Consider the following 24,961-nt stretch of genomic DNA (forward strand, 5'->3'; position numbering starts at 1 on the left):
AAAGTAAATTATTCGTTGCTAGATTTTCATCTTTCAGTATTTCGGAGAGAATTGCTATTCAGGGATTCTTCGGAACTGCTTCAGCCATTGATTTTCGATCTGCCGAAGTATTGGTCCCGTAGCCTTTCTCTGATGGAAGGAACCTGCTGGTGCCTTTTTTGGCTCAGACGTTTGTTTGGAAAACATAGTTTTCCGTGTTCTGCAGGAAAAGCTTTAGAGTGAAAACACTAGGTTGGAGGTTTTGTGACTATGGATTTTTTTCAAAATTATTATTATTTTAAAAAAGAGAGAGAGCACGCGCTGGCGGACCATTTGTAAGGTTTACGCTGAACTCCAGCCAAAAACGAACAGCTGCCTTCAGCCTCAGATCGTGGTGTCACGCTTCCTCCAGGCCAGCAGCGAGCTTGGAAAACAAAACTCCCAAATGGTCCCAACCTTTGCTGACTCCGTGTCAAAGCAGAGTTGTAATTTCTCTGCGTTTTAGGATGGGAGCATTTGGTGATTGGATGTGTTTAATTTTTGTGCATAGGAAAGGGGAAATCCTGGGAGAATTGGGAGAATTCCATGCTTTTAAAGAGTTCCAGGTTGGCCAGGAGAAGATTTTCTTATCAGTGGGCCTGGAGCCCAGGCTGCCTGTGGTTTGCTCATGTCCTTCCAGAGGCCTCCAGATTGAACTGTGGGACCCCTTCTGGGGAAGGTTCGATCTCCCCATCTGTACCATCTTGGGGTGTCTTGGCTGAAAAGGACCCTCCAGGCCTGTGAAGAAACGTAGCTGTCTAATCTGTTTCAGTGAAATTTGTAGCATTTGATAGATCAGCTTAACACACGTGGGTGTTGCAAAAGAGTTGGCCTCCTTGGAAAAGAAAAAAGGCAGGTGTTTCAGTGCTGAGTCATACCCTCAGCTGAGGCAGAAGAAGTTCTGTGTTGGGCCTCCTGGTGTAAAGGGCAGCTAGGGAGCCTGACCCAGGGAGGGTCAGAAACGATTCTTGGAAGATGGGCCATTGCTGTGAACTCTGCGGAAACCTTATTTCTCTGACTGGTAAGAAATCACTGGACCAGGTAAGTTCAAAAAAGTGATGAGTTGAAGAGATGGTGCTTTGAGGTAGGACAGGGTAACAATTGATACAGTATTCAAAGCCTGAGAATAAGCCAGGAGATGGAATCTAAGTCCTGAAAAGATCTGGAGCAACTCGCAGAGTGGAGTGGGGTCGGCAACCCCACAGCATACGCGGTCCCATCAGAGGGGCACAGGGCGCCCTTTGTAGTTTACTTTAAAATTTTAGAGTACGGTGTGGGGTTGGTATCTTAAGATGAGTTTGGTGTTACTGTCTGATGTAAGAAATTGTTACGTTTTTATGATGACCTTGGTGGAAACTGGCATTTCTACAGTGCTTAGAGTTTGGGAAAGACCTTCCCCCACGTTCCTTCCTTAGGATTTAGCCGTGACCCCATCAGACAGCTGGGCAGGCAGGCTATCCTTAGGAGGATGAAACGTGGCACATATGGATTCTGCCAAGTCCACATTAGGCCTAAACTATGATCTGCTTTGATTCCCTCAAAGTCATCCCAGTGACATGGGGACAGTCCTGAGATAAAGGTGAAATGCCAGAAAGAGGTAAGCGGTCCCCTTATGGCATGCCTTGCATCTTCATCTCCTTAGCTTGGATGCGAACATCTCAAGGATGCTTCTGTTTGGATGGCATAGGAGCCAGCTCCGTTGGGGGTAAAAATGTGTCTGTTAGAATTCAGGCCCTGGTATTGATACTTGGGCTTTCAAGGCCCCGCGATGGAAAACCTCTGCAAACCTTCATTGATCTTTTGGTCAACCATGGATCTACTAGCAGTTCTTCTAGAGGACGGGGTGTGGAGGAGAAAAAAAGATAGAATAAATTTACATGAAAGTACTTGTCCTTATTCACAGTGTTATATCTTTGTCCATTTATTTTACCGTTTTCTCCCAAATCTCATACACACTAAGCTGTCTTCATCCTTGGAGGGTAAAGCCTGCTCTGATTAACCATCAGCCTTCCATTGTGTGATGGAAGGTTGTTGATGGTAGCATGTTGCTTTTCATAACAGGTACTCATGATCTTTACTTTTATAGCACCTATCGATTAATAGTGCCGTTTGGGGGCCTTTAAGAATATCATTTGCATCTACATTTCTATCTGGTGCAAGACATACTTTGACTCTTCTTATTCAATTCTGTATATCTGGAAGTCAAAGTCAAACAGCATCTCTTGAAAGCCAGCCAGAAATTTTTCCAGTGTCTGAAAGATGGTTCTGTTTGGTACATGAACTGGCCACACGTGCCTCTGATAGTTTTGACATCCCATATTCTACTCTCTATGGTTTGGCAGTTGTATTACCTGGCAGCGATAATCTATCTTCTGTGTATAGGATAACTTTTCTTTTTTTGTGTTCTATCATGGTGCAGTCCTTTGGAAGACAATTTAAAGTGAGAATTAATTACCAAATTCAAAATTCACTTCCTCCTGGTATAAGCAATATCACGACTCTGTTTGCAGACAGGCAAAGCAGGGTTTTTTGTTTTGTTTTTGTTTTTTCAGTTTGGTCCATATGTTTCATCCTAACTTCAGAATCCTTAGAATTGGAAGATGTGCATCTTTGAATCAAGGGAACAGGGCAATGCTGTGTTAAAAGCTGGTTTTTAAAACCAAGAAAGATTTCCTTAGGCCACCCAGAGGCCATGCCGGTGGAGTCTCCAGAAACAATGCCAGACTGAATTATTGTTTAAAGTTGTGACCAAGTTCACCATTTCTGACCTGCTTTTTAAGATAGAATATAATTGTCCCAGGAGAGAAAATAACTGTCAAAAGGCAAAAAAGCCGTTTTCCAAAATTTTTAATTTGATCCGCTACTCTGAACCATTCACAGAGATAGGGAATGTAGGAATAAGTCAAGGAAGGGGGATGGACATGAGTCCAGGTTGGGACATGTCTGAGTCATGGTTGGATGCCCAAGAGGCAGTGGGATATGGGAGTGTTTAAATCAGCAGAATGAGCTAAACTCTACAGGAATGGATATTTGAGATCACAGGTGAACTACAGCTGTAGATTAGATAGCTGTGTAAGAATAGAAAAACCTAACTGACCCTGGACCATTTATTAAAAATACTATCTTTTTTCCATGCACATCAGTGGCATTTTTGTCATGTATCAGGTGACCACATGTGTTTGGGTCTGTTCCTGAGATCTTTGTTCTGTTCTATTGATTGATTTTTCTCGTATCAATAAAAACTCTGATTCTTCTAGTTTTGTAAGAAGTCTTAGTATCTGGTGTGTAAGTTCTCCAGATTTGTTCTTTAAGATTTTCTTGGCTATCGATGGCCCTTTGCATTCTCATATATATTGTAAACTCAGCATTTCAATTTCCACAAAAGAAACTTGCTGGGCTTCTGTTTGGAATTTCATTAAGTTTAGAGCTTGATTTGGGAAGAATTGACTCTCCCTAGTATTGAGTGTTCCAGTCCACGTTTATTTAGGCTTTCTCTAATTACTCTCAATAACAGTTTACAGTTTAGGAGGTCTTGAATGTTTTTATTAGAATTATTCCAGGAATTGAAGTTTTTATCCTATTGTAAATGATATTATTAGCTTTTAAAAATTTCAGTGTCTAATTCTTTTTTGCCCACATGTAGAAATGCAATTGATTTTTTTTTTTTCGGTACGTGGGCCTCTCACCGTTGTGGCCCCTCCCGTTGCGGAGCACAGTCTCCGGACGCGCAGGCTCAGCGGCCACGGCCCACGGGCCCAGCCGCTCCGCGGCATGTGGGATCCTCCCAGACCGGGGCACGAACCCGCGTCCCCTGCATCGGCAGGCGGACTCTCAACCACTGCGCCACCAGGGGAGCCCTGATTTTTATATATTGAACTTATATCCAGCAACCTTGCAAATTTACATATTAATTCTAATAATTTTTCTCTGCAGAATTTTAGAATTTCCATGAATATAATCATGTCACCTATAAATATTTTTATTTTTTCCTCTGTAATTCTTATATTTTTACTTCTCTTTTTCTTGTTTTATTGTGCTCACTAGATATCCAGTGCACTGTTGAATTCCATTCAGATTTCTGTTAGATTTCTAATCTCAGATTGGAAATCTCTGTCAGATTTCTAATCTAAGGGGGGGGGAAATGTTTAATATTGCACCATTAAGGATAATGTTTGCTATAAATGTTTTTGTAGATACTCTTTATTTTATTAAGGAAATTCTCCTCCATTCTTAGTTTGCTATGGGTTTTTAAAAATTAGAAATCGATGTGGATTTTATCCTTTTTCTGAATTTTTTGGGATGATTATAGTTGGTCCTTCATATCCATGGGTTCTGCATCTGTGGCGTCAACCAACCATGGATCAAAATATTTGAAAAGAAATTCCAGAAAGTTCCAAAGAGCAAAACTTGAATTTGCTGTGTGCTGGTAACTGTTTATTGATACATAGCATTTACATCGTGTTGGGTATTATAAGTAATCTAGAGATGATTTAAAATATACAGGAGGATATGGGTAAGTTACATGCAAATACTGTACATGATTTTGTATAAGGGACTTGAGCATATGGGGATTTTGGTATCCAGGTATTTTTGGGATCCAGGTTTGGGTCCTGGAACCAGTCCCCCAGGGATATTGAGGGATGTCTATATATGATTTTTGTCCTTGATAGTGTTAATGTGATATACTACATTAAATGATTTTCAGGTGTAAGGCCAACTTCACATCCCTGGAACAAACCCAACTTGTGATTTATTATCCTTTCACTATAAGGCTAGATTCCAAGATCATGTCTGAAAACTTTATTATCTGGATCACCTGTGGGTCTGTTTCTATTATCTATTTGTTCCCTTGGTTTTTCCTCATTTGGTTTCATTTCCTGGCATGCCTGATAATTTTTTAAAATTAAATTCTGGGCGTTATTTATGAAATCAATTCTAGATACTGGTATCTCCTTCCAGACTGGGTTTCATTTTCTTCTGGAAGGCAGAAAAACTACAGACAGGTAGATCACCTTGTTCTCTTGTCTTAACTGAGGCTGGGTTTCCAGGTGTGTTAAGGCTTCTCCATTTCTGGTTTTCCTTTTCTCCTACAGTTTAGCTCTTCAGGGGTCTCAGCTGAAGGTCTAGGTTGTTTACCAGAAGTTCCCTTCCTTGGTGGCCTCTGAACTCTAATTTTTTAACTCCCCAGTATTGAGAGACTGCCAAAAACTCTGCTTTGCTTTTTATCCTCTAAGCAGTTTCTTTCTGCTTGTTTTCTCAGCTTCCTCCTGCATGCAAACACAGTCTAATATTTGGCAAGCATCTCAGATGGAACTATTGGAGTTCATGGACACCAGGACTTGAAGGGCCAAGGTCCTGGAGGAAGTGAACCCAAACTTCTATGAGATCACTTTTATGAGCTCACTTCTCTACAGCCTCTTTCCTCTGGGACCTTAGCCCTTTAAGTCATAACTTCCTGAAGCTCCAATTTGCGTCCCCAGCCAGCGAGATTGCTCCAAGCTCCTGGCTGCTTCTCCTTTCTGTTTGACATCCTTGCGTCATGCTAGGAATTAACAAATACCCTGAGATGAAAAAGCAACAGCAGATACAGGGTTCACCTCAATGTATTTCTCTTCTCTCTGAGCTCTCGACTCCTCAACCATTGCCTTTCTCGGTTGCTCTAAGATGGCTTCCAAGAGGTTTGTGTTTTTAGTCTTAGCAGGAGTGTTAGTTGGATACATCGTAGCCAGAAGCATCCGTCTCTGAAGTATCATATTTTTATTATTTTTATTCGGAAATCTTTATAATGAATCCCCACAAATGTTGATGTTTGAGTCTTTAACCAAACAGTATAGTTCTGGAAACCAGACCTGAACGCGGTAGTGGAGCCAGGATCTAGGCGAGTTGTTTTCTTAGAAAAGCGTTTCTCATAGACTGATTCTCATAAACTGATTGCTGTATGAGTTCTGTCGGATGTTCAGTGCTGCCTCCCAAAGTGAAGTAATGTGAACTCTTATCTCCACCGACATGAAAGTGAGATACCTGGGACCGTTTTCTTTTATGAAGAGAAGGGCAAACTTGAGAAAGCCAGGAATAGGAGAACCCTATTGTCGTTTGGGTGGAGGAAAATCAAAGCCTTTTTATCGCTGTGCCCAGCCACACCTGTTTCTCTTTCTGTATCTGGCTTTCACAGGTCCCATCCCCAGGGACTCCTGCAATCTTACTGCTGGCTTGATAATCTCTGACGCACTCAGCGTGGGCCCCGGGCAAGCACTGAACTTTTCAGTATTTGTTCCTTTGCCCCTGAAAAGGGGATAATGTAACTGACCCACAACGGCTGTTATGTAACCCGTTAGTTTCATCTTCTTAGTCAAGAACATATTCCTTAGACTTAGAATCATCTCCCTGAAGTTAAAAGAAAAAGAAGATTCAAGAAGCTACCAAATCTTCTTCCTCTGCCTGTCTACGTTCTGTTCTTTGCAAGGGCGCAGGGGAGCTGCGAAGGTTAGAGGGGAATTAACATTATCACACAGAACTGGATACACTCAGAATAGTGCTAAGTTTGGGGAGAGGGGGATGTCAGGGCATGGGGAGCCGGAGGAACTATTGTTTGGAACTGTTTATCCACTTGGTAAATGTGGCAGAGAAAAGAAAATAGGTCTGAGCTTCCCTGGTGGCGCAGTGGTTAAGAATCCACCTGCCAATGCAGGGGACATGGGTTTGAGCCCTGGTCCGGGAAGATCCCACATGCCACGGAGCCACTAAGCCCGTGCACCACAACTACTGAGCCTGCGCTCTAGAGCCCGCGAGCCACAACTACTGAGCCCACGCACCACAACTACTGAAGCCTGTGCGCCTAGAGCCCGTGCTCCGCAGCAAGAGAAGCCACCGCAACGAGGAGCCCGCACGCCGCAACGAAGAGTAGCCCCCGCTCGCTGTAACTAGAGAAAGCCCGCGCACAGCAGCGAAGACACAACGCAGCCAAAAATAAAATAAATAAATAAAATAAATTATTTATAAAATAAATAAATTTATTTTAAAAAAGAAAGAACATAGATCTTTGTTTCTAGAACTATGCCTTCTGGATTATTCATTCCCAGAAACAGGTTGCTTTGGTTGCCAGCATCTCCCGCGGGACGTCCAGCTTTGTGGGAGTTGGGCCATGGTTGTGGTCAAGATTTTGTTTTGCTATTTCTTTTAAAATCACAAATTAACAGTATTTTTACCGTTTTAATTGCCCATAGTGGGCAAGGACGTGGATGTGGGGTTGGTGATAAGAACTAAAACATATAAGATGTGCCCATGACATGTTTAAAAGGTGGCAGACCCTTCATTCAATCTGTGTTCGATCGCTAGGGCGTGCTGGAGTATTTGCCCCGGTGTCTGGGGGCCAAAGAGGACAGGTTAGGTGGCCATGAACTTGTACGAAGTAATCTTCCACCTTCCCCCTCTCTCCCTGTCACAGACACATAGAAGCAAAGCTTCTAATAATACTGCTGCTTTGGACTTGATCTAACCTGTGCTTCTGTTTATTAGTCTAACTCTAACTCCCTGAGGGTAAGGCCAGCCCCTAAGACAATCCAACACTTGTGGAGCCTACATGACTTTGCATGATTTTAAGGAGAGGAGCAAGATATTTTGAGACCAGACAGCTTTGAACCTTAAGTCTAAAAGGCAGGCCAAGGTCATTCTCCTCATACTCGAGAGGGAGAGTGCTGGAGGACAGCGCCTCTGAGTGTGGTCCCCAGACCAGCGGCACCAGCATCACCCGGGAATCTGGTTTTTGTTTTTGTTTTTGTGGTACGCGGGCCTCTCACTGCTGTGGCCTCTCCCGTTGCGGAGCACAGGCTCCGGACGCGCAGGCTCAGCGGCCGTGGCTCACGGGCCCAGCCGCTCCGCGGCATGTGGGATCTTCCCAGACCGGGGCACGAACCCGTGTCCCCTGCATCGGCAGGCGGACTCTCAACCCCTGCGCCACCAGGGAAGCCTGGGAATCTGTTAGAAGTGCGAGTCTGCAAGGCCCCGCCTCAGAAACTCTAACAGTCTGTGTGTTAACAAGGCCTCCAGGGGATTCTGATGCAGGCTGACTTTGAGAACCTCTGCTATGATGGTTAAGAGCCAAGTTGCCTGGGTTCAAATCCAGCTGAGTGAGTGTGAGCAAGTTGCTTAACTCGTATGTGCCTCAGTTTCCTGCTCTGTAAACCTGTGGTGGTATGAATAGTATTTTGTTTGCCTCTTCGGGTGGTCGTGAGAAGCTAACATATGTAGGAGAAGTCCTACATATGTTTACATGGTAAACACCATGTAAGGGCACAGCTGTGTTAATATCCTGACAGCAAAGTGATTTGTACTGGTTTATTGAAGATGAAGTATCCCTTACAGAGTGGAAGTGCGTTTGATATATGAACTTTTTATGCTCATCCTAGAGGTGCAAACTGGGTAAATTCAAGTACCATAAATCAGTGAGAGCTTAGCTGATTATATAATAATAATGTTCATTCACCCATGTTACTCAAATCCATGTGTGTGTGTGTGTGTGTGTAGCAGTTTACTCTGATTTGTAATACTTTGTTTTCAAATATCCTATTTCTTTCTATCTTTTTAGTTGGTAAAAGTTCAGACGTAATCCTCTATATACGATACATTACATAAGAAAAAAGTAAAAATCCTTGCCTTACTGTCTAATTTTCATTGATTTTTGACTTTCATTCTATTTGAAAATTGTACTTCTCGCCTAAAGAAGACCTCGATGCCCCTGGAGTGGGGTTTGGAAGGGAACCCCTGCTGTTTGCCTAGCAAAGTCAGGAGCGCCTTGTTTGAGGCAACACTTCGACAGGGTGCGTAGACTGAGAAGGTCATGTGTCATTGAAGAAAAGTAAATAGATGTGGGTCACACCAGACCCATTTTAGTGACTTGCCATAAATAGTGTGTCTTAAATACCTGAGTTACTGGAAGCATTGAGCCAGTGAAGTCCCTCCTCAAAGCTGTCATTCTTTTTGAAAGTTCCTCACCCTTTCTGAGTGTGTGTCAGTGGTGTCTGCAGTCTAGACAGAGGGCATTGTGCCTGGGAAAAGGAGGAGGGTGAGACCGGGAGCCACTGGAGTCCCAGCAGCAGGCGTTAGGCATCTCAACCTTTACTTCCTGCGCGACCTTTCACCCCTCCGACACTGACCCTGACATGAGAAGTCACTCGTGATTTCTCATCCTGTGCCAGCCCTGAGCATCTGAATGTGTTTTCTGTATCCAGCCGCCATTGGCATTGATGTGCAGTGGATTTTAAACTCTGACTTTATTATTCCAAGTCCTTGTTTGGGTAATTACTACCTCTGCCCTGTACTTTAGAAAAAAAAAATTTATTGAACTAGAGTTGATTTACTATATTTTGTTAGTTTCAGGTATACGGCAAAGTGATTCAGTTGTGTGTGTGTACATACGCACACACACACACAAATATACTTTTTTCAAATTCCTTTCCATGATAGGTTATTACAAGATGGTGAATATAGTTCCCTGTGCTATACAGTAGGTCCTTGTTGTTTATCTTTTTTTTTTTTTTTTTTTGGTGGTACGCGGGCCTCTCACTGTTGTGGCCTCTCCCGCTGTGGAGCACAGGCTCCGGACGCGCAGGCTCAGCGGCCATGGCTCACGGGCCCAGCCGCTCCACGGCATGTGGGATCCTCCCGGACCGGGGCACGAACCCGTGTCGCCTGCATCGGCAGGCGGACTCTCAACCACTGCGCCACCAGGGAAGCCCTGTTTATCTATTTTATATACAGTTGTATGTATCTGTTAATCCCCAATTCCCAATTTACCCCTCCCCCCCTTTCCCCTTTAGTAACCATGATTGTTCTCTGTATCTGTGAGTCTCTTACTGGTAAGTAAGTTCATTTGTATGATTTTTTAGGATTCAGCAAATAAGTGATCTCGTGATATTTGCCCGCCTATACTTTTCTTGACTCTGCTTTTGAAGCCTGAGCTCCGGTTTCAAGCTGTAGTGACCCCACTTAACACCTGTGTGGCCTTCACACCCTTACCCTCTCCAGGCTGCACGCCCTCAGCTCTAGAAGAGACACGTGATAGGACCTGCCTCCCCGGGCTTCCCTTGGAGCGGCGGGAGCTCTTCTCGAGGCCCCGCTCGGTGAAAGCACACGGGAAATATTTGCTGTTCCTCCAGCCACTGAGCCCAGCTATTTCAAGCCCATGTTCTCCATCACTTCCCTTCTAAGGGACCTGAGCATCCTAGGTTTAAGTGGCTGAATTTGATTCGCCCTCAGTGCCCTGAGCCCCGGAGCTCTTCCTGTCTCCAGGCTCAGCTGCGACCCTGTGTGTGTGGATCCATGGGTCTCCTAAGCTGTGAGGACCGGCACTGTCCTCGCTGCACAGTCAGCGAGGTGTGGCCCAGAAGCACCACCAATTCCTGGGGACCCCAGTGGGACTCCGGAGCAGAGTCAGGGTAGAAACTCGGGCTCCCGTGTCCACCAATCCCCACGCACCGTGTGGACTTCATTTCCTCCCCATCATGGTTATGCGTGCTTCCCCTCCCTCTTTAAGTCACGCCCTTCTCCTCTTTCCCTTTTTCTCTTCTTCTGTCTCCCTTTTGTGGATGACGGCCTCTGTCCCATCGCCCCACTTTCTCTAACAGACTCCCCCATTCCTTCATCATTAACTCTTTTTAACTATAAAAGCTCATTCTAGCTCTTTCTACCAGCTATGCCACGCCCATATCTTGGGCTGTATTTCTCTGCATCCTTGTTACAAGTCCTGAAAACATGTGCATGGAAGCTCTTAGTGACCAGTGGCCCTCGGCTCTAACCCCACACGGACCCTCTTCAGCTCAGGGGCAGCCTCACACCCTGACATTCTCACCGCGTCTTCATTCTAGAAGCCGCCCCTCTGACAAGAACATGTCTTGTGCATCCTTTGGGACTAGGGTGACTTTTCCCACATTGCCGTTCATAGTGTCTGTGTTATTTCTGGATGAAGGTCTTCTCCAACCTTTCAGAACAGCACTGATGTCTTTTTTACATCTTCACTTCAAAGCTTTGGACCCGCCACCCCCTCTTGCTGCTTTCCACGAACACCCCCCGTCTGCCTGCCCACAGCCACCTCAGTGATGGGGGGGGTAATTTCTCAGCAGGGTGTGTGACACATTGGGGGAGGGGGGGTGCTTTATAGATGGCAGGCGGTGATGTGCCCCCTGCAGACTCTGTCCACCAGCTGAATAAACGATGCGTAGGCACACCTACTGCTTGGAACTTGGAAAAGATGACAATAGCCTTGCCTTCCAACTCTGAGCCATGTAAACAGGAAAAATTGTTTCCCCTCTGAGAAGTCTAACATTTTTAACTCAGATGTTTCACTGGCCTCCCAAACGTTGGATGGACTAGAGATACATTGTATTCATTTGTCACAGGTTGTCTTTCATAATAATCTCAAAAGGCAGGAAGTCATTGTGGAAAACTCTGAATCCACTTACTTTCTTCTCACCAGATTGTTCTTTCAATACTGGTCATGTGTCCATAAACTCACACCTGAGTCTCAGTTTCCCCAGCTGTAAAATGGGGGTAATGATATTCTACCTAGTTTTCAGGATGGTTGAAGCAAAGTAGATGCAAGCGCTTTATGACCGATTTAAATGTACACTGTTAGGACCTCCCTGGTGGCGCAGTGGTTAAGAATCCGCCTGCCAGTGCTGGGGACACGGGTTCGAGCCCTGGTCCGGGAAGATACCACATGCTGCAGAGCAACTAAGCCCGTGAGCCACAACTACTGAGCCCATGTGCCACAACTACTGAAGTCCGTACGCCTAGAGCCCGTGCTGTGCAACAAGAGAAGCCACCGCAATGAGAAGCCCGCGCACCTTAACGAAGAGTAGCCCCCGCTCGCCACAACTAGAGAAAGCCCACACGTAGCAACGAAGATCCAATGCAGCCAAAACTAAATACATAAATAAATTTATAAAATAAATAAATGTACACTGTTAGTATTGTGATGGTCATCTTAAATTTAGTATTGAATTCTAGTAGTTGTTCTGTAAGCTCTTGCAGCAAAATATTTCCAGCACCAGGGGATTTGAGTCTTTCCATGGCTAAAACCTCCCCCTTCCCTGTCATGGGAATTCCAGGCCATTTCATGCCGGTGTCTCTGGGACGTCAACTCAGACTGTGTCCTCACGACACACCAAGGTGACCGTCCTACACGCTGCCTTGTCGTGGCATGTGGGTCCCTCACCCCATCTTCCCACACTAGCGTTATATCAGCTGGAAACTGTTAAAAAAAAAAAAAAAAAGTAAGTCCGTGTGGAGCCCAGTGGAAGGAACGGGCTCGGTGAGTTTGCCTCAAAGGGCCCCGGCATGGCTCACAGCGGGGCTGGGACAGACTTGAAACTCACCGTCCACATGGGGAAGGACGCGGCTCTCACCGTAGGCCATGCGAAGGCCTTAATTAACAGAAAAGACTTGATGATTACTCAGAAGTAGGATGTGAATCCTGGCTTCTCCTTTCACAGGAACTAACGTGAGGATTGTCGGGTTCTGAGCTTTTAAAAAAATTAACAAAGTACAACTTAGTAAATGCTCATCTTTATTGATCCTGATTTAATATTTTCTTACCCCTCTTCCTCACTGCCCCCTCCACGGCCTCTCTGTTTAGAGTTCATTAGCTGCAAAGCGTGCAACAATAGGACTGTTTATTTATTTTGAATTTACCTTAATTCTAAAAAAGATGTGGCCTGAGCAGCTGTCGTGAGGCTTTTGGTGACACCGAGGGGCGCCCCTATGTCAGCTGCTGTCCATGCGGCACCCCAGCAGGTTGTGTTGCGGGTGTGTCCTGTGTGATGTCACACCAGCCGGGGCCACGGCTGGTCGCCGTCCCTGACCCGACGGTGGCATCTGTCGTCTGACACCGGGCAGGACGGAGTGGGGGTGAGCTGGGGGCCCTGCGCCCTTCATCCTGCCACCTTTTCCCTCTTTCAGAGACTCTGACCTGTTTCTGTTGGACACCCGCGCCGTGTGGGCCTCGGAAGAAGGCTGGCTGGAATTTGACATCACAGCCACCAGCAACCTGTGGGTCCTGACCCCGCAGCACAACATGGGGCTGCAGCTGAGTGTGGTCACGCGGGACGGTGAGTTGGCCAAGCTCGGGCCGAGGGTCGTCGGCCTTGGTCTCCTTCGCGGCAGGCGTGGCAGAGCCGTGGTTTCCGGGTGGGCCCCGGGCTCCAGGATGGCTTGGCTTCCTGTCCCCTCAGAGCCACTGTGGACCAGCAATGCCTCCTCCCCCAAGCCTCCTGGCAAGGACTTGGAGACGGTGAGATGGTCCTGGGTCCGAGAGGACCCGCGGAGGGCAGCGCCCAGGCAGAGGCCGGGGCGCGTCAAGAGAGAGAGGAAGGTGGGAGCGGGTCCGAGCGCCGACACCGCGTGGGTCAGTGGGCGCCCTTCCCTCACCTGCGCGTCCCCGCTGCGGCCCGCGGGCCCGGCACCTGGGGCCTGTGGAGCTGCCTCGCCGGTGGGAGGCACGTGATCGGGAAGAAGGATGCACAGGCCGGGGTGAGAACAGCACAACTGGGGGGCTGGGGGTCCCACCACCCTCCTGCTTTGATTTGCCTTCCAGGGCTCGACATCAGCCCCCGAGCCGCCGGCCTGGTGGGCAGGGACGGCCCCTACGACAAGCAGCCCTTCATGGTGGCCTTCTTCAAGGCCAGTGAGGTCCACGTGCGCAGCACCCGCTCGGCCGCCGGCCGGCGGCGACAACAGAGCCGCAACCGCTCCGCCCCGGCCCAGGATGTGTCGCGGGCCTCCAGCGCCTCAGGTGGGTTGGGCGACCCCGTCTTTGCAGGACCCTGTGGGCTCTGGGGCGTCCGTGAGGACACAGGACCCGCCAAGGCTTTCAGACGCTGCGCAGCTTCCACAGGTGCCTGAGCAGCCCCCGATAATCTAGACGGGTCCCTAGGCCGTCAGAGGGGAACACTTGTTACCCCGAGGTTGTCTCAGGCTGCAGACAGCCTCAGTCTGTTTTGCCAGAAAAGCGTCCTTTTGTTTGGTCAGGTCTCTCCACCTCTTTTCATGCCCGTGCCGAGCCTTAGAGCGCCTAGCTTTTCTCCTAGTTGCGTTACGCCGGGGAAACCGTGACTTGCAAACGTGGTACATCCGTGTAAGGCGGGTTGGCGTTCGTCGGTGCTCTTGGCTGGAAGTGGTATGGCCAGTCAGCTCCAACAGCCCTCTCTGATGGATTTCGCTGGTGCATTTGATTGGCAAGTTCAGGGTTCTACCTTTAGACGTGTTTAGATCCGTGGGCTCAGATGATATTAGGAATCTCTGTTTTCCTAGCTTCCTCTGTTGGTGGCATTCTCAGAAAGCCTGTCTTGATGTGGTGGTCAGGAAGGCAACCTCAGCTTCAGAAAGAGAGCATCTCTTTCGTGGTAGCTTCAGACAGCCAGGTTGGGCCCAGGTGCTCACCCCCTGGAGGGTAGGGGATGGAGTCAGCCCCCTCCTGCCCTGAACAGGCAGGGTCAAAGGGCAGGAGAGAGGAAACAGCTCCCACTTCCTGAGTGTCAATTCAGAGGTCTTTCCGAAATGCTTCCTCCCACGCCTGCCTTTTGGGGAAGAGGCACGGAAGCCCACTCATCAGAACACGGTGGTAGCAGGTGTTCCCTCCTGACACCCAGCTCACAGAGCTAGTCAGTATTGAATTCAAACCAAGGTGCATCTTACTCTAGAGTTGGTGCTTTCGAGTTCTGGGTTTCCTTTTCCGTTAAATAGCCCAGAAATCAAGCACGAAGTTGAAGATTTGCTGTAGGATTTGCAGTTGGAGATCTTGCTTCCCTCATTACTACTCTGTGACTTTGGACAAACTAATCCACTTCGGCGTCAGTTTACCCAGCTGTTAAGTGGGGATGCTTGATCCTCGGGGGCTTTGCTGGAATTAAATGAGAAGCATTGCTCTGGCTCAAAGACGAGTTGCCTCCAAGCATGGGAAGGTCTCAGGGTGTACGTTAGGCTCCTCTGAAGGCATGTAAAATACTTCTGGAAGATGCGTTAATTCTTCCAGGTGACTGTTAAACAGTGTCATCTTCCACGGCCGGCAAGAGTTCTTGGAACTTTCAGAAGCGCCCCGTTTTCCTTTGGGAAACAGTGTCTTCATTTTGGGTTCTGACTCAGCGTTTCTGTTACCAGTAACCTGGATGTGGAACTTGTACCACCCGGTGTGATGTGACATTGTGCTGCTTCTCCTCCTGGTGTTTCTTGGAGGCTTCGCCCAGCATGGGTGTTCCTGTGTTTACCGCTAGAAACAGTCAGGGTTGGGGTTTAAAGAAGAAGAAGAAATGATTGCTTGCCTTTATTCGCTTGGCAGGAAGCCTGCTGAACAGTAATCATCGCAGTGCTGTCCTCGGGGCGCGGCGGTGCAGCCGGCCCGTGGCATCTGATGAACTGCGGTCAGTTTGGTACCAGGACCTCAGGCCTGAAGGCGGCTCTTGAGGTGTCGATTACTTTTTTTTAATTTTTTTTTTTGCGGTACGCGGGCCTCTCACTGTTGTGGCCTCTCCCGTTGCGGAGCACAGGCTCCGGACGCGCAGGCTCAGCGGCCATGGCTCACGGGCCCAGCCACTCCGTGGCATGTGGGATCTTCCCGGGCCGGGGCACAAACCCGCGTCCGCTGCATCGGCAGGCGGACTCCCAACCACTGCGCCACCAGGGAAGCCCTCGATTGCTTTTTAAAATGAAAATCTCACTTGATTTACTCCACATCCCCTCCCCCACCAGTACACACATAAATGTCTTTTTTAATCGAGAAAACATGTCATCTCTGATTTGGGTTTTCGTGGCATCACTGAATTATTCTCTTCCAAATCCCTTCCGGCATTTTGTTTTCAGTTTGATGAGTTTAAATTAAATACGAATAGTAAAGGTGGTCTAATTTGTAAGAAGAGGCAAGTACATCTGCTTTTTCTTGGTCTTCCCACCCCCCCAGCCCCATACTTTCAAACATGCTTTATTCCTTTCAGCAGCACTGAGGCTAAGAGTTCCTAACAAGTGGGCCTGGCCTCACCTGCTTAAAGGCCCAGACCCCCAAGAAAGTGTTACTACGGAGGGTCCTCCTTCCCTCCCGCTATCTTCAAAGACTCTCGCAAGCTGGTCCAAGAAGTGGCCCAGGTTAGGCTCACCGAAGTGCTTTATCGGTTTGGCCCTTTCCTCCTTCCTTATTCTCACCATTAATGGGAATGGAGGTGCAGAGGGGATTGCTCTTGGAGAAGGTGTTTCCAGAAAGATGGCCTGCCCTCCAGGGGAACGGACCATCGGTTTGCGCTTTCTTTCCGGGCTATGGTGGGGCCAGATGTTGCTGGGTCTTCGTGAACCAGGTAGATGCTGCCGAGACAAAAAGCTGTGGTCTCGGTGTGACTCCAGGGGGGACTTGCCCCTTGTAAATCTTTCGGGAGGTTGAAGGAAGAGATGGCTTGGCCTCTGCTGCCCCCCGTCTTCCACAGTGTGCTGCTCCCAGGGAATTCATACTTCTCCACTGAAACAAACACCAGCAGCCGCCCACCGGAGACTGTCCTGCCTCTGGGTAAAGAAGTTAGCATCATCCGTCCAGTTGCCTGTCATCAGGGTGAAACATGGCAGGGAAACACGTGGCTGTTTTTGGAACTGAGCTGCCGATGCTGGAGACGGCGGGACCCGTCCCCAACGAGGGAGAGGCCAGCAGCCCGCCCGCCTCTTCCCCTGCCCACCAAAATCTGCTCTCACACCTGTCCTTGGCCTTCAAGCTGGACTTCCCAAACACATGCACCAAGCAGTGGGTTTGGACCGAAGTCTCCCTGGATGGGTTTGACCTGCCCTGGCTTCTCTGTCGCTGTCTGCTCTGAGTGGATGTTGGATGTTGGCCGTGTCGCTCTTCTCCAGTGGGCTTGGATATCGTCTGGACCATATTGTTCATCGTTTGACACGTGTTTTACTAGTCCTGGTCCAAGCCGTGCTGTGCAGCCCACTGGGGATTCTAGTGTCTCTGGCCATTCTTTTCGGCCTCCAGGCTACCAGCCAGCCCACTGCTCCTGTGGCACCCCATCCACGGCTCCCCGAGCTCTCATTGGGTGGTCTCGTTCTACCTGCTGCCATTCATCCTCTTTCATAGTATCTTTCTCTCAGCGTCCATGATTTTGTCTCCTGGGGGACTGACACCACCTGACCGACCCATTACAAGGGTTGTGAACAAATGGCCTTGAGGGTGGTTCCATGTGGTGATTCTAGATTCTGTTCTAGCTCATTTTCCAAGATCTTTCCAAGACATCTTTGGGGTGTGGGGTAGTGAATGTGCTTTCAGTTCAGCTGGTGAGTCTGAGGTTTTCTGCCGTGTCCACCAGCTGGCTGCCAACACCGTGACTGAGAATTGCTCTTTGTTTTGGCAGATGAATAGTTTTGAAACATTTTCTGCCACTTTGAACAATTCATGTCAAATTGGATTCACTGACCTTTGGGCCTCGTTCACCCTTGACGTTCATGTTGCCATCACTCAGCCCTGCTGACTATCTCTGAACCAGCAGCTTCTCAAGACCCTCTCTCTGCTTTGGAATGAGCTCTTCATCGATTCAAATGCTACCTGTGAGCATCTCTTAAATTCTCCTCTGTCTCTTTCCAACCCACCCAAACATGTATCCTTTTCTTAAAATTTTATTTATTTATTTATTGGTTATTTTTGGCTGCGTTGGGTCTCTGTTGCTGCCCACGGGCCTTCTCTAGTTGCGGCGAGCAGGGGCTACTCTTTGTTACAGTGCGCGGGCTTCTCATGGCCGTGGCTTCTCTTGTTGCGTAGCACGGGCTCTAGGCGAGCGGGCTCAGTAGTTGTGGCTCGCGGGCTGTAGTGCGCAGGCTTGGTAGTTGTGGCGCGCGGGCTTAGTTGCTCCGTGGCATGTGGGATCTTCCCGGACCAGGGCTTGAACCCATATCCCCTGCATCTTAACCTCTGTGCCACCAGGTAAGTCCCCAAACATGTATCCTTAAGGGTCCTGGGAGAAAAGGTGGCTCTGGTACATGTAAATACACTGTTGACCTTCTCGTTGCTGGTTCATATCTTCTATCCCTTGAACTTTCCAGTTGGGACCATTCAGTATGCTTCCAGCATAGGAAAGGTAACCAGAACTCATCACTTGCAAAGCAGTGATGTGGGTACTTTATTATGACTATGACATGCTTTGCTGTAGATTTCAGGGAATTTCAGTGCACAGACTAGGGGGTCTCATTCTCCCAGAGCAATGTTTGCTTGGCCTTTTAGTTCCTGGCGGGTGTCCCCTCTAGCTCAGCACTTGCTTCCATGGGCTGACATGCCAGGGATGACAGGGCTCGTCCGCCATGGACACCCAACGCTTGGGAAGAACGGACACGGGTCAGGGCTGTGACTTAGCCGTGTATAGTTCTTCAAAGGCGCGAATTTTAATGTGTCATTTTGATCTTAAATTCAAATTTTAGGGCCTGGAGCTTGGCTCCCAGAGGTCTGGATCAAGAGGTGGAGGCTCGTCCAGGGCTTTCTAAATGAAATCAGAACTTAGTTCTCCACAGCTGTGGAGGACGGTCAGGGCATGAGTGATTGGAAAGTTAGAATTGTTCCAAATTCCATATTTCTAATACTTGACTCTCGTCTGCCATTACGCCCCTTTAGGATAAAAGTTATCAAGGAGTGAAGCCAACTAGAACCTGACCTTCTACTCCATCCCTAGGTTCACCCCTAATGAATGTGCTAACGGGCCGGTAATGCTGAATAATAAAGAGGTGTGAACAGGTGCTGCAAGATGCCCGAATAATTCACCAACTACTGCCAACTCCCCAGAGGGCACTGGGGGCCAGGGTCCCTCTAGGAAGGGACAGAGGTGCGTGAAGCAGGGAGTCTCAGGGCTCAGTCTTTAAGGAGAGCCTCTGTTTTCAAGATACTTAGCTCCATATTCTTTTATAATTAAGACCAAGGCTGAGATCAAAGCCCCGCTCAGATTAAATGGAGCTGTATAAGACCTTGAAATCCTGCAGCCACAAAAGAACAGGACTTTACTGTTGCCTTTCATGCTAACCGTCCGGTTGTAAACAAAATCGAGCCTCTGAAAAGCAAGCTGTCCCCCCACTCCTGCCCCCCGCCCAGCACTTTACGAGATTATTGACACCAGAAATCAAAATCCCAGTGTGGTCCCGGGGTCCCACAGTGTCAGTGGCACAGGAGCTGGGCTTCTTCCAGCAGGTTCTCAAGACCCCGTTGATTCTGTGGGGTACGTGGGAGCCGGAGATTCCTTTGGGATAAGCTGGGCGGATCAGGCCGGAGGCAGGGGAGGAGCGGCCAGCCCAGTGCAGACAGGGGTACCATTTTAACAGCTGCCCTTTGCCCTTGCCCTTGTCATTCTAGGAGGGAAGGGAAATGAGAGCAGCGAATTGTTCCCTCTAAAAAACAAGCTTCCTCTGGGAAGACTCTGCAGCCTGAGCTCAGAAGAGCCGGGCTGTGCGGACAGCGTGCTCTGTGCTCCTGCTGTCCTGGTGTTTTCCTGGCCGAGCCTGGGGCCTGCAGCTGGTGTGGCCTGGGGCAGGGGAGGCGGTCAGCCCCCGGCGGCTGTCTGCAGAAGCCTTCACGCTCCTCCCCTGCCCCCTGGTTTCTTAGGCCGCCCTGACTCTGTCTCTTTCCTGCTTCTTCCCCTCTCCAGTCTCCCCTTTGTTCCTCTCTCCTCCTCTCTTGGGGCTGGAAAGGACAGCAGGCCGGCTGCCTGGACCCCTGGGGCTTGGGCCGAGCTGGGGCCGCAGGGATTCAGGTGCAGCCGCCTCCCTGGTGGCTGCCCGGCCCCGCCTGTGGCGTGATGGGGCCCCTGCCCTTCTCATCCCGGCCCCGCTCTCCTGAGAATCTCTTCTGCCCAAGGGAAGCGAGGGCCAGACTGCGGAGATGGCGGGGGGTCGGCCAGGCCCTTCCCCACGCCCCCTCGGTTCCATCCGGCAGAAGCAGCAACTGTCCCTGCCTGCGTCCCGATGCCCACTGGGGGTCCTACAGCCCAGTTCCGTCCTGATCCTGACGGCCTGGGGGGAGCACAGATGCCACCAGGTCAACGGCTTGGCCCCCTGTGGATGCCACCTGTGGCTCTGTCCCGCTCGGTGAGATTCAGGGGTTCCCGTAACGCCCCCTCCCGGGTCTGCTGATTCACTGGAGCAACTCACAGGACGCAGGAAAGTGCCCCACTTGGGACTCCAGCTGGATTAGAAAGGACGCAGAGGAGGGGCAGCCCTCTCCCCAGAGGACCGGGCGGGCCGCTCTCCCCGCACACGGACATGCTCACCCAACAACCCCAGGCTCCCCCGAGCCCCGTGTCCAGAGTTGTCACGTGGGCTTCACGACTTGAACTCCGCCTCCAGTCCTCCCCCCTTCCCTGGAGGTCAGGCTGGCCCACGTCCCAACCTCTGATCACGTGGTGGTCTTTCTGGTGAGCAGCCCATCCTGAGCTCTCCGGGGCCCCACTAGGAGCTGGATTATCACACAGGAAATTCCACGGTTTGGGTAGCTCTTCACGTGTCCTTAACTTCATTCCACCAGAACTGCTCTCTCTTCCTCTCTCTCTCCCTCTTTAACTGTCCCTTCTCTGAACTCCCGGTGGGGTTTCTCTCCAGCCCCTGCGCATGGCGTTCAGATTCTGTTTTGTACTGGCGTGAGCTCTGCACGTCTCACGGCACCCCGTCCGTTCCCTGAGTCGCTGGAGGCCAGAAGCCTTGCCTAACGGATCCTCGTGTTTCCCGTGGCACCTCGCAGGGGGCGCGTCACACAGAAGCCGCTCCGTCTGGCCTAGATGAGTCAGGGCACCCTTGTCCTCCTGCCAGCGGTCGGTTAATGAAGCCAGGCTAGCAGGTCCTGACACACAGAGCAGGTGCGCGCACTTCAGCCCCGCCCCGTCCCCACTCCCAGCCTCCCGGGCAGGCCCGGCTCCAGGGCGCCCCCTTCAGGAGGCTCTCCCGGCCCCTGCGCAGCTTCAGGACAGCCCCGGTTTTAGAAAGCGAGCAGAACCTGCCTGGTGTGTCTTGTCTGTGAATATGATGTCCTCCAAGTCAGGGCCCCGGGGTGTTTGGGGCATCTTGGTCCAACAGGGGATCACGACAAACGTCTGTTGCTTGAAAGGAGTCCATTCAGGTCAGTAATGACGTGTTGTGTGCCAGTGTGCCTGGCAGTGACCCCAGAGTGGACGAGACGGAGTAAGTCAAACACCCGAGCAGCTGGGAGGAGGCTGCAGAACTGTGGGCGCCCCAGCTGTGTCTAGCGGGGGCCTTGTGCACGGCTGGCCAGTGGTTAACTGTCCGGGTAAGTTTGTAAGCGAAGAATGAATCAGTTAACTGTGGCATCTTCTGATCTCCAACAGATTACAACAGCAGTGAACTGAAAACAGCCTGCAGGAAGCACGAGCTCTACGTGAGCTTCCAGGACCTGGGCTGGCAGGTGAGTGCTCTGGACAGCAAGGGGGACGAGGCCCTCTCTCGGCAGCCTCTTCTCATCTTAGAGGCAGCAGCCATCCTCAGAGACCTTGAACTTGAGGGCTGAGAAGGTTCCTCCTGTGAAGGTCTTAGGGGCCCTTCCAGATGCCCAGGTCTTGGAGTGGCGTGGCGAAAGGCCCGCCCACTCGGGCAGGAAGCCCCCCGGCTCCTTTCCAGGTGCGCAGGCGCCCTGTCCCTCCACATCAGTAGCCCATTTCCCAGTGCTCTTCTCTCATTCTCTCAGGGTCCACAGGGCCTGTATTGCTTTGGGCATTTAAACAGGAGTTCACTGTGCTTTGAGAAGGGGCTGGAAGAGCATCTAATAGTTAACTTCTCCAAGGGCCACATGCCAGTTCGCCCAGACTAGAAGCGCACCAATGCTCTGCCTCCCTGCCGAAGGCCACTGCTAGTTAATAAGAGAAGACGCAAATTCTAGGCGTCCAGTGATGGAAGATCGTTCCCATGTGCGGTGGCATTGCGGAGACGGAGTACCTGGGCTCCTGGAGAGGCTCCTTTGGTCCAAGTTCATGGAGCCAGCCACCTGCAGGCCTCCAGGCCTAGGCGGGCCAGGAGCAGGTCAGGGCCTTGTGGGCCTGTGGAAGGAGCGAGGGCTCCAGAGTCTGACTGACCGGGTTCACAGCCTCGCTTTGCCCCTCGAGTGTGACCTCGACCTGCTGTGTCTGTCTCCTTAGCTGCCCCATGTGAGTGATAGCTTCTCGCAGGGTTCCTGAGGGCACAGGTGATACGAGGTGTGTGTGTACATCACTCTCTCTGTTGCAGGACTGGATCATTGCACCCAAGGGTTACGCTGCCAACTACTGTGATGGAGAATGCTCCTTCCCTCTCAACGCGCACATGAACGCCACCAACCATGCCATCGTGCAGACCCTGGTGAGTGCTGGCATCTCCACGTGACTGGGGAGTAGGCCCGGGCCAGGTATTGTTCCTAACGACACCTCCCCTCCTTCTGTGTTTGAAACAGGTTCACCTTATGAATCCCGAGTACGTCCCCAAACCGTGCTGTGCGCCAACGAAACTGAATGCCATCTCTGTGCTTTACTTTGATGACAACTCCAACGTCATCCTGAAAAAATACAGGAACATGGTCGTCAGAGCTTGTGGGTGCCACTGACTCAGGACGAGCTGCTGGGGACACATGCACTGCCTTGGACTCCTGCATCACGTCTGCCTTAAAAGGCACCCGGAAGCACCGAGAAAGCGGGATAAGATGCCGACACTATCTCGTGCTGCCTGCTGCCTTTCCGCCCTAACAGACATCTTAAAGGACCTCGTCCGTAACCTGCTCACGTAGTAAATGTCGTGAGTAGTTGTCGGTCTCTAGGAAGCTGAGTTTGAGTGTCTGTAGCATGAAGTCCAGTGACTGAAGAAACCTAACTTTGAAGGTTCCCCTCTGCCCCCCCAAACCCACCCAAATTATTTTGCTTTAGATCAAGCTCTTTGTGGTTTTAGTAAGTAAATAGGGAAGATAATCTTAAAGTAAAATTCTTCTTGGCTCAGATATCAGCGGGCTCAGTAGCTGCTCACAGGTAGATTTTGCAGATCACGGGAATGGGGGAAGAACGTCTCTGTTGAGCTCTCATCCCAGGGAGGTCGGTTTCTCACGTGGGATCAATGGCCCGGGAGGGAGCCGGGCAGCCCGCAAGTGCCTTTTGTCTCAGTCGTGCTGTTACATGTTTGTGCGGGCGTTTTGTCCATAGGAAAATATCCTTATTTCAGTTCAACCATATCATTTCCACCCCGCGCCCCCCCCCCCCCCCACCAGCATTTGCTGTTTTCTTTGCTAGGACCAAAAACAGAGACTAAAGTGATCCCACTTTGAGGCGAGGCTCCGGGGATGAGAAGTCTTTTTAAAGCCATCATTTTAACCGAGCTACACGCCCGCACCTCTTCCCCTGAGGGACGGCTCTTTGAAAAAGCACGTTTACGTCAGGAATGTCAGCCCTCATCTGTGTCGGTAAAACGGTTCCTTGCCTATTACTGGACAGCGTCCCGCATCTCGGGGTTAGACCAGCAACAGGCGATGAGCTGAGGAAGGGCACCCAGCCTTAGGAAGAGATTAGGATGGGTATGCGGTTTAGGAACCGAAATCACGGTTTTCTCCTGTAGAAAGTAAGACTCAGATTAAATCTGAGAATATTTTTTAAATGTCTTTTTCACGATCATGTACTCGGAAACCAATTTCATACTAAACTGATTAAATAATACATTTATGATCTATAACTGCACTTACAGCTTTTTTGTAAATATAAACTATAATTTATTGTCTATTTTATATCTGTTTTGCTGTAACATTTAAGGAAAGACCAGACTTTTTTTTTTTTTAAGAGTTTATTTAGAAAGTATCATAGTGTAAACAAATTGTACCACTTTGATTTCCTTTTTAAAGCAAGACTCACGATGCAAAGATGAATCCACTCATGAGGATTGTGCTTCTCTAGAAAGTTGGGGTCTTTTTTAAAGAACATCTGTGAACCATACATGATTAATAAAGATTTTCTTTAAGGCAGAGGCTGGCCGGGATCCTGTTGTCGTCTGCCGTGCACAGCGGACGGGGTCTTGTTTCTAAGGTCCTGACCACCAGGTACTTTGTGCCAAGTGGCCACATCTCCTGAGCGTGGGCGGTGGGGTGACGAGTGTTATCACGAGGAGCACCTGATGGCGAAGAACCTACAGGCACATGCCTTGAGGGAGCCTCGTCCCACAGCTGCGGACTTCCAAGGGTGAGGGTAGACGTGCTCCTTATAAACCAGGACGGCGTGGGTTATGCGGACGTCGGTAAGGTGGTCTACTTCGGCCCTGCCTCTCTCCTCCTTTGATCTTGAGGTCAAGTTAATTCCACTCTTCTTACAGTAGAAGACTGACCTCCTTGAAGGGAGAGGAAGTACAGGACGCGGCCTCTAGAAGGACTGCTGAGTCCGAAGCTGCTTTGGTTAGGGCTCCATTCTGGGGCTGCAGGGCTTCCTCGGTCCCTGATACGCAGACCTGGGAAGGCTCCTGCCCCAGATGGCCAAGCCAAGCAGAATCTTCCTAGGAGTTAATAGTCGGGACAAGCCTTGTGGAACTTTCCACGCGAGACATCGAATCTTCAAGTTCACGTGGACTCTGGCTTCATGTTAACTAATGAAATCTCTCACCCAGGAGGGACAGAAGTATCCCTTGAACAGTAATAAGCGATTGGTCAAGGATCAACACACACACAAGACTATGGCATCAGCATTACCTTACTCAGGCACGCGTCAGGAGTACCACCGTTTTCATTATGGCTCACCACTCCCCGTGAGAGAGGTATCAACAGAGACAGAAGATCCAGGAGGGGCTGGGAAAGTGGCTCTTCCAGAGGCGACGGGGTTTTGTGTTTTAAATCCGCTCCAAGCTACGGACCAACGACGTTATTAACAAGTCAACTGGGACCTTCAGATCAGAGCAACGCAATATCGCCACAAGGCAAGGCCACCTTTCCAGAACTTGTGCGCGG

At 49.8% G+C, this 24,961-nt stretch overlaps 1 protein-coding gene across 1 annotated transcript in view; it reads left to right on the forward strand.

The window, feature by feature from the left end:
* Positions 1-23,992, forward strand: part of BMP6 (bone morphogenetic protein 6) — a gene marked incomplete at its 5' end in the record, with an annotated part of 145,470 nt that extends 121,478 nt beyond the window's left edge. Inside the window, 5 exons of the mRNA XM_082664818.1 lie at positions 12,973-13,121; positions 13,607-13,804; positions 21,354-21,430; positions 22,246-22,356; positions 22,448-23,992. Of these exons, the coding sequence (XP_082520944.1) occupies positions 12,973-13,121; positions 13,607-13,804; positions 21,354-21,430; positions 22,246-22,356; positions 22,448-22,597 (685 nt within the window). The 3' untranslated portion in view covers positions 22,598-23,992. The remainder of the gene's footprint in view (positions 1-12,972; positions 13,122-13,606; positions 13,805-21,353; positions 21,431-22,245; positions 22,357-22,447) is intronic.
* Between the last annotated feature and the right edge of the window lie 969 nt (positions 23,993-24,961).

Source organism: Grampus griseus (assembly GCF_964374135.1).
Source record: "Grampus griseus genome assembly, chromosome: 10".
Taxonomy (NCBI): Eukaryota; Metazoa; Chordata; class Mammalia; order Artiodactyla; family Delphinidae; genus Grampus; species Grampus griseus.